This window comes from Emiliania huxleyi (genome assembly GCF_000372725.1).
Source record: "Emiliania huxleyi CCMP1516 unplaced genomic scaffold EMIHUscaffold_78, whole genome shotgun sequence".
Lineage (NCBI taxonomy): Eukaryota > Haptophyta > Isochrysidales > Noelaerhabdaceae > Emiliania > Emiliania huxleyi.
Window position 1 is genome coordinate 500,918 of NW_005196163.1, and position 8,955 is coordinate 509,872.

Here is an 8,955-nt window from a genome sequence, read left to right on the forward strand (position 1 = left end):
ACTCAGGATGGGGGGCCGCCGCCTGGCGGCTGGCCGTCTCTCGCGGCTTACGCCGACGCCACATTCGTTGAGACAGCCGCCGACGAGGACCGAGATCACCCGAGATCACACGAGATGAACCGAGATCACCCGAGGTCGCCCGAGATCACACGAGATCACACGAGATCACACGAGATCACAATAGATAACACGAGATCGCACGAGATCGCAATAGATCACACGAGATCGCACGAGATCGCACGAGATCACACGAGATCACACGAGATCACACGAGATCACAATAGATAACACGAGATCGCACGAGATCGCAATAGATCACACGAGATCGCACGAGATCGCACGAGATCGCACGAGATCGCACGAGATCACAATTATAGGACGCGGCCTCGGCGCTCATCAGCCTCGCGGTGTCTGGCGCGGCCCCGTCACAAACAAACAACTCGCCCGAGCCGCATCACGGCCTCCCACGGGCGCAGCTTTCCGCGGCGGCGCCGTCGGCAGCGGTGGCGGCGCCCACGATGGCGGCGGCGACGCTGGCGGCGGCGCCGGCGGTGGCGACGCTACCGGAGCCGGGGCCAGTAGCATCGGGCCCGTTGGCGTTTGTGCATGCGACGCCCCTCCCGTCGCTGCCTCTGCCAGCGCTGCCATTCGCAGTCGCCTACGCGCCCGCGGCTCCGGCGTGGCTGCTGGCGACGCCCCCGCCCTCGCCTCCGGTGCGCGGGCCTCCGGGGAGAGAGAGGGGGAGATCTCCTGAGATGAGGGGGAGATCTCCTGAGATGAGGGGGAGATCTCCTGAGATCGGATCGTCCAAACTAGGGCTCAGTCGGGACGCCGCGCCTTGTCGCCCCACACACCGCCTCGCCCCTCTGCCTCGCCCCACGCGCTGCCTGCGAACTAGGTTTGGCCGGAGGGCGGCGGAGGGGGCGAGTTGGGCGCCCCCCTCGCCGCCTCGCCGCCGGCGCCAGAGCCGCTCGGCGCAGATCCGAAGCCGCAGGCGGACGCGTGGGAGGCGCTGCGGACTGCGCCGATGTACGCTGCTGTCGGCGGCGCTGGCATCCTCGCGGTCGCGCTCACCGATTTGCGCCACAAGCCCGCCGGACTAGAAGCGGAAGGCGGAGATTTGTAGGCCCACTAGCGCTCTCGAGAGGACACGGCTTCCGCTGCACTCGCGGCCGTATTCTTCGCCGTATACACTGTGGTCGTTCCCTTTCGTGCATTCGGCGTGCTCACGCGGTTCTCTGACTATTGTTCTCCAACTACTCTGCTCGCAGCCGTCTTCCCGCCCTAAGGTTGTTGGCGTCTTCATCACGTATAGGCCCGCCTTTCTCCTCGCCATGGCGTGCGGTGTGGCCGGCGTGGGCGCTGTGTTGGCTTTCGACCTCGCCCGCTCGCGTTTGCTGCCCAAGGCGGGTTGCGCCGCCGCGCTGGCCGTCGCGGTCGCCAACTTCGCCTACCTCTCGACGCGCTCGCAGGAGCAGCGGCGGCGCTCCTACGCAATGAATGACTCGATCGAGTCGATCGATTCACGAGTCGATTGATTGGCTCGCAGGGGGAGCTGGCGGGGTTCCGCCAGAGGGAAGTCGAGTCGCAGGACGACGAGCTGGGCACTGCGGTCGTCTCGGGCGCCTTTGGCGTGTGGGTCGGCCTTCAGCCGGCCACGCAGCTGCCGGCTCCGCTCAAGTGGGCCGATAGATAGGCAGGAAGGCGACACTCCGTCCGACCAACGATTGGGACACCCCAGCGGTAATGAACCTACGACCGGTAGACTGATTGATTGATGGGAAGACGAAACACAGATCCACATCCAGGTGTTTGTAGCCTGGCGGTTGTGCCCCGTTTGTGCCGCGTCCCGGGCCCCCTAGTTCTCACTTTACGCTCGTTCCACATCCAGGTGGGCTGCCGTCGGCGCGCTGCTGCTGCTCGCTCTGTGCGCAGACGCGGTGGTCTACCGGGGCCAGCCGTTGCCGTCCGCGCTGTGGAAGAGCGAGCTCTGCCCCCTCCCGCTGCCCACGCCCCTCCACCTCTTCTGTGGAACACTAGATGCGGACTACCACCACCACAGCGCAGCCTTGCCTTCCAACTAGCGCTCGAGAGGACAAAGCTGTAGTTGTGTCGCTCGTATTACGCACACGCGGTGCTCTGTCTGAGTACTCTGCACAACACCGACCTCCCGAGGTTGGGCGTATGCCCCCCCCACGTGTAGGCGTGCCGCTCGTCGCCGGCGTCAGCGCGTTCGATTTGCCTCCGCGCCTGGCGCCAGGCCTCGGTAGCTTGGCCAAGGTGCCGGGAGCACTGCTCGCGCCTCCCGACGGGTGGAGGCTGCACATGCCAACGGTGGTGCTGCTTGGCGGGGTGTCTGCGATCCTGCCGATGGCGCTGAACGCGCGCGCGTACATGGTCGAGTGGGGGGTTCCGACGGAGGAGCCGGCCCGGCAGGGTTTGTTTCTGTATGTGGATGAGCTGCCGACGGTGGACTGGGTGTTTTCGGCCGGCGTTGTCCCTTCCTCCATCGTGCTCTCGGGCGCCGCGGTCTTTGCAGAAGGCGCCGCACTCTGTAGAAGCCGAACACGCCTTCAATTCGCGCTCGAGCGGTCACGAGCCGCCCGTGGTCGACCGTCTTCCGCCGCGTTCACTCTCACTCTGCAACCCTTCACACTTTGCACGATGCTCTGAGTGCTCTCTGCACGACACCGTCTCCCCGCCCCGATGTTGGCGCGGCGTCTTCCAGCACGTTGTTCCCGGACCCGCCCTGAGGTGGGCGTCTTCCAGCACGGTAGGCGTCGCGCCGCGGGACGTCAAGTATGTGCTCTCCTTCTTCTGGGCGATCGCCGCCCTCTCGCTCGCGACTCTGATCGGAGCGAGCTGGTGGGCGCTTCCTAGACACTTCCCAGACACCTCCCAGACACTTCCGAGACACCTCCGAGACACTTCCGAGACACTTCCGAGACACTTCCGAGACACTTCCGGAACAATTCCACACCTCCGAGACACCTCCTCGCCGCCCTGCCCCGCACCCCGCCCGCCCCATTCATACCCCCGTACCCCGCATCTCCCGCCCCGTACCCTCCTCGTGTGCCAGGAGCACCCCGGCGGCAGAGAACGGCAGCAGCGTCGCCGCCTTCAACAGCCTGCGCGGCGCCGCGCACGAGCCGGCCGCGGCCCGCGCCGTGAGGCGGATCTTGCTCGTGGTCTGCCCTCTCGCGGTCGCCGGCCACGCGTTCGCGATCACCGCGACGCGTTGCCGCTACTTCTGGCGGCACACGCGCGGCGCCATCGCCCTCCAGGCAATCTGAGGCAATCTCGGCCAATCTCGGCCAATCTCGGGCCAACGCTCGGCCACTCTCGCCCGATCTCGGGCGCCGTCGGGGGCGCAACCTCGCCTCGGGGCTGCGATATCGGCTAATCGCCCGCTCGCTGTGCCCCATCGCCCTGCAGGGCTGCGCGCGGCTCGCTGCGGCGGTGGCGCTCCACCGCTTCGGCGCGGCGTCGTATCCTCCGGGGGGTCTCGCCTCCGTGGAGGCGAGTCTGTGTGTCAACCTCTGCTTTGTCGGGCTCGCGCTGCTGCTGACGCCGCGAGCAAGGCGGTCCCTCGCCCGGCGGTCCGGCTTCGGGCTGCAGGCTCTCGCGCTCGCCGTTGTGTTTTACTGGGCCCACCGGCTGCGCGAGAGCAGCCGGGCGTCTGGGCGGCCGCCGCAGCTCGCCGCCTTTTCCATGCCGCTCCTCGGGGCCGCTTACCTCGTCCAGCACGCGAGAGGAGGGCCGCGGCTGGCAAAGCAGGCTTGGGCCGCCAGCCGCGTCATTAGCCGTTAGTCAAGAGCGCTTATTACGCGGGACCGCCAGCTGCATTCTCTATTAATTGCTCATTCACGAAGCAGGTGTGGACCGCCAGCTGTGTTCTCGGGCCGGCTGCAGGGATGGTCAGCGTTCTGCTTCGGCCGACCGCCGCCGTGCAGTTCGAGCTACGGGCGAGTTCGCAAACTGCAGTGAGTTTGGAGCGCCGTTTGAACAGGCCGACCGCCGTCGTGCAGCTCGAGATGGGCTACCGGCTGAGCTTGCCGCCGCTGAAGTTTGTGGCAGGCCTCTGCTGCGGGCTGATGCACAGCCTGCAGCCGTACTCCCCCCCGCGGTCGCTGCTGCTGGCGGCCGTCGTCGCCACTCTCCTCTCCGCCATCCACGCGGTTGCCTACTTGCGCACCGGCGACACGAGCTGGCTTGGGGGCGTCCCCCACCCTCTCGCCTTCCCCTTTGCCCTGCCGACGCTCTGCGCGCACGCCGTCACCTCCTTCCGGGGGCAAGCGGAGGAGTCGGCGGCGGAGGAGGCGGCGGCGGAGGCGGCGGGGGAGGCGGAGGAGGCGGCGGGGAGGGAGGCGGAGGAGGGGGAGGCGGGCTGCGCGGGCGCGGGCGCGGGCGGCGGCGCGGCGTCGGCGGGGATGTTAGGCCGCTCTGCAAGCATGACGTGTCACGGCGAGCCGGCCGCGCTGATCAGCTCACCCGCCGGTGTGACTACTCTGCTCCTTAGGACGCGCGTCCGGGCAGTGCGTCACGGCGAGCCCTACAACGAGCCAGCTCGCGGTCTATGCGGGCGCGGTGCTCGCGATGGGATTCAATCCGAACCGACGTTTCTGGGTCGGCGGGGCCATCTTCGTCTCCGCCGCTCTCTGCTGCGTCGCCGTCCCCTTCCTCTTCCGCCTCGAGGCCGTCACACGCCGCTGCTTCGCCGCCGTCGCGCGCTACCAGGCCGTCGTCGCCGTCGGCATGGCTCTGCTGCAGCTGCACTTCGCGCTCTCCCACTCCGACGAGGAGATCACAGGGCGGACGCGGGGGGCGAGAGGAGAAGGCTGTGCATGGGGAGGCGGACAGCTGTGAATAGGAGCTCGAGGAGCGCCTGCGAAACGGCTTGCGGCCAACGGCGCGGGTCTGCGCCTTTTACGTCGCCGTCGCTTTTGGCGCAATGCTCGGTGCACACGAGAAGCTCTCTTGCTATAATAGCACTAGCGGACCCGCGGTGTGCACGTACCTGTATCCAGCAGAGCAGGCGCAGTCACGAGCCAGCGCCACTCGCCACCCGCCATCTTTTCCCTTTCGTGTATCCTATGGCGCAACGCTCGGTCGGCTCTCTCCCCGCGCCGAGCACACGCTCCCTCACAGCTCGCTCTCCTTGTGGCCGGCCCGCACCGCTTCGTGTTCCTTCTTTAGGCTCTCTCCCCGCCGAGCACACGCTCCCTCACAGCTCTCTTCTCTTCTCTGGCCGACGGGCTTGCTTTTCTTTGTTCAGGCTCTCGCCCAACCGAGCAGTTGTCGCTCGGAGAGCGGCGGCTCTGCCTCAGCTTGGTGGTCGGCGTGACGCTGGCCGCCGACCTCACCCAGGCTCGCCGGCACCCCGAGTACTTAACAATTCATTCATTCATTCGTTCATTCATTGCCGATCTCACCCAGGCTCGCCGGCTCGGCGACGCGCGCTTTCTCTTTCTCTGGGGCTCGTTCCACGCGCCGATGGGGCTGAGCCTCTGGGCTTGCTCGGCCGGCGGCGCAGCAAAGGCAAAGGCGCTGGCATCGAAGCTTACGCTAGCTGGCGTCGAAGCCTAGGCCCTAGCGGCCTCCTCGTGTGAGTGTGAGCACACACACACACGGCCTCCTCGCGCGCAGTGCCGTACAGCACCATCAGCTGAAAGACTGCCTCATGTCTGTGGCACGTTTGCGTATGCGTTCACGTGGGGCCCCGCCGTCGCGCGACGACTTATACAACACATTGAAGGGGCGGGGGTCTGCACTTGCATTTTGGAAGACCGTCTTTTACGGTAAATAACTCCAAAACCCGCAGCGGCCCAGGGGGCCTTGGGGGCAGCCTGCCGGACCGCCGCTGCACGGGGCTAAGCACCAGAAGATGAATGTAGGTGATGGATCGGGCTGTCGTCCGTGCCTCCCCTCTTTAGGTCAGAGTGGGACCTACGCCGCGCCCGGCAAGGGGCGCGCCCGGTCCTCGACGGAGCCGCGCGCCCCAAGCGACCCAGGCGACGAGTAGTCGTCGTCGAACCTCCGGCATGTAGTTGCCCGTGGTTAGCGCCCGTCCGCCCTCCGCCGTCCGTCGCTTCGTGTGACCAGCGAAGAAAGAAGTTTACCTTACCTTACCTTACATCGAGGTCTAGAGAAGGAGGGGGGGCGGTGGAGAAGGAGGCGGTGGGGTGGGAGGCCGTGGCGTGTGTGTGTGTGTGGGGGGGGGGGGGGGGGGCAGAGAGGGGGCGGCGTCTGCACGCCGAGGGAACGGCTCTCGCCCCTCTGATCCCCGATCAACAAATCTCCCAGAGTCCCTGCGTCGGCATAGTCGAGAGCGAGGAACGGCGTCTCGCGCGGGGCGCATGCAAAGCCCATCACATAGATGATGTTCTCATGGTGTAGTGCTGCCGCGATCTGACACTCGGAGGCAAAGGCGCTGCTCGCGCGCAGCGGCTGCTTCACCGCGAGACGACCGCCGTAGTGGCGGCCAAGCCTAACGGTGCCTTGGCCGCCCTTGCCGAGGCGACCCTGGCTGCTGCCAAAGGCGATGTCGCGCAGGGCGAGGCCGCCGTACCGGCTCGCGGTCGGCGCCAAAGGCGGGATCGGAGCGACGAGGCGAGGAGCAATTGTAGGTGGAAGAGCGGCGAGGGGCGGCGGAAGTGCCAAGCTCGGCTGCCTCGCGACGAGCAGGTGGCCCCTGCCGTGCTGGCCGAGGGCCCGTGGCCGAGGGACGGTAGACGGAATCGGGACGGGAACGAGAGCCGCAGGAGCAGCGTCAGGCACCGCGAGGGCGGCGGCCTCCGCTCTCGCGTTCTTGAGTCTGCGACTGTACTCGACCTTCTCGGCCCTGCGGTCACGGCCCCGATCGCCCCTATCATCCGGATTGGCAAGTCTATACACGGCCTCAGCGCGTGCCTGCGCCGCGGATCGCTCCCTTTTCGGCATGTCGTTGCATGTCAAGAACCCAGTGTCGGGAGCGAAGGCGCGAGTGGTGACACGCCCGCAACCTTTGAGCACCTGTGTCCCCCACCAGACATAAATCGTCCCCCACCAGACATCGAAGTCAAATGTCAAAGACACCTCTAGGGACTGGCAAAGTGGGCTGCCACACCCACAAAGATGCAGAAAAAGGGGACACCGGCGTGACGTGGCCTCTCGACGGGTTTGTTGAAACTTGGTTCGGCGCACGAGCGAGCACGCACACACGAAATAAATGAATCTTTGCCGGCTTGGGTACAGACGCAATTTAGTGGGTTCAGGGACACGGTTAAGCGGGAGGATTGAATTCGTATCTCAGGGCAACCTTTTAGTGTACTAGTTAGTATCTAGACCGTATAGTGACCGGCGCGCAGCGCCGAAGAAAATTTGAGAAAATTTTGGCAGAAATCGCTTATAGAAATCGGCTGCTGGCTCGCCCGATTTCCCTCGCCGAAACAGAAATCGGCTGCTGGATGTCGCACTGTACGTGTTCAGAAACACCAAGCAGCGAGGCGAGGGTGAAGGGGTAAGGGGCTGTGTGGGGCAGAATCTACATCTGACTACTCCATCTAGCCTGGGGGGTCGGAGGAGGGGGGGGCAGAAGGGGTAAGATATGCATGGGTGAAGCCAGCTAGTCGGACGCCCTGTCGTCGGAGAATACTCCTCGGAGCCGGTGTCCTCGCGTGGTCAGGAAGGCATAAGGTCCCCGCCCGTGTGGATAGACCCGGGCTCCAGCGCGATATTCATACCGCATGCTGCAGGGCCAAAGGGCCATTCAAAAATGCAAAACGTGCGCGCTAAATGCAGATCGTCTCTAGAGACAGACAACCCAGAAAATCCAGGCGCGTACACGCGCTGCAGGACCCTACTCGTTTCCGTTCATCCCGTCGCCTCCCTAAGCAGCAGCTTCGCGCTCGAGGCCACCGCGTCGGCGTGGGTCAGCTTGGCCAGCCAGCCGCTCGGCAGGCCGCCCGCGTCCGCGGCGAGCGCGCCAAACACGGCGCCGTTCCACATGTTGGCGCTGCACGAGTCTCCGCCGGCGAGGATGCGTTGGCCGACGGCGTCGGCGTACGACGGCGCGCCCTGCGCGATCAGGTGTGCGCCGCTGAGCAGGTTGTAGGGGTAGTCGCAGGCCTGCCCCACCTCCTGCACGACGTCAAAGTTGGAGCGCGCAAGCGCCGTCGGCGTAAGGAGCGCCTCGATGCGCGCCGCGAGCCGGCCGTCCTGCGGCATCGGGTGCGCGCGGTGCGGGTCCTTCATCGCCTGCACCGCGGCACGCACGGCGCCGCGGGCGCGCAGATGCGGCGCCGCCACGCCGCCCTCTGCGTCGCTGCCGTCGCTGCCATAGAGGATTGCGCTCTCGAGGATGCGGGCGGCGGCGAGTGCAAAGGCAACCGCCTCGTCCGTGTTTTGGGTCACGCGCGTGAGGGCGGCCACTCGGTCTAGCAGCGCGGCGCCCTGGCCCGCGAAGCGAGCGACCAGCGCGGGCATGTGCGCAATCGCGTTCGCCTGCGTATCGTTGGCGCCGCATGACGGCCAGCGCAGCCCCTTCAGCTCGTTTGCCACAAAACCCTTGGTGGAGCCGTCTTGGTAGCACGCGCCGCACGCGGTCTTGCACAGCCCTCCCGGCCGGTACGAGGCAAAGTAGTCCGACTCCAGCGCCGAAGGCACATCGTCGCTCCAACCCTTGCCGCCGCCAATGGACTGCGCCAGCGCCTTGAGGTAGAGCAGGCTCTGCTGGCCGTAAGGAGACTGCTCGCCGAACGGATAGTCATAGTAAGGGCACGACGGGGTTGGGAAGAAGGCGGGGTCGCCACCGGCGGTGGCCACGAGTTGAGCCACTTTCGATGTGTTGTAGATCCAGTGCAGTGGCATCGAGGCGGCGTCCGCGACAAAGGAGCCGACGACCGCATGCAGGGCTCGGTGCGAAGCGGCGGCGTCGAGGAGCGGCGTCGAGGAGCTGGCGAGCGAGACGGAGAGCAT

General features: G+C 66.2%; 3 protein-coding genes across 3 annotated transcripts; 1 reads left to right on the forward strand and 2 right to left on the reverse strand.

Annotated features, from left to right (window-relative positions):
- Positions 1–518: 518 nt before the first annotated feature.
- EMIHUDRAFT_465741 (hypothetical protein) lies at positions 519–5,586 on the forward strand (the record flags this gene model as incomplete). The annotated part of the gene is made up of 11 exons (XM_005760132.1): positions 519–713; positions 899–1,063; positions 1,290–1,436; positions 1,550–1,680; positions 1,892–2,028; positions 2,204–2,608; positions 2,778–2,865; positions 3,080–3,217; positions 4,010–4,535; positions 4,871–5,005; positions 5,437–5,586. 11 exons carry the CDS (start codon positions 519–521, stop codon positions 5,584–5,586), a joined length of 2,217 nt encoding a protein of 738 aa, XP_005760189.1.
- A 701-nt stretch (positions 5,587–6,287) lies between these two features.
- On the reverse strand, positions 6,288–6,939 carry EMIHUDRAFT_218324 (hypothetical protein; the record flags this gene model as incomplete). The annotated part of the gene is made up of 2 exons (XM_005760133.1): positions 6,288–6,308; positions 6,373–6,939. 2 exons carry the CDS (start codon positions 6,937–6,939, stop codon positions 6,288–6,290), a joined length of 588 nt encoding a protein of 195 aa, XP_005760190.1.
- Positions 6,940–7,851: 912 nt separating this feature from the next.
- Positions 7,852–8,955, reverse strand: EMIHUDRAFT_218325 (hypothetical protein; the record flags this gene model as incomplete). Its single annotated transcript, XM_005760134.1, has 1 exon — positions 7,852–8,955. One exon carries the CDS (start codon positions 8,953–8,955, stop codon positions 7,852–7,854), a length of 1,104 nt encoding a protein of 367 aa, XP_005760191.1.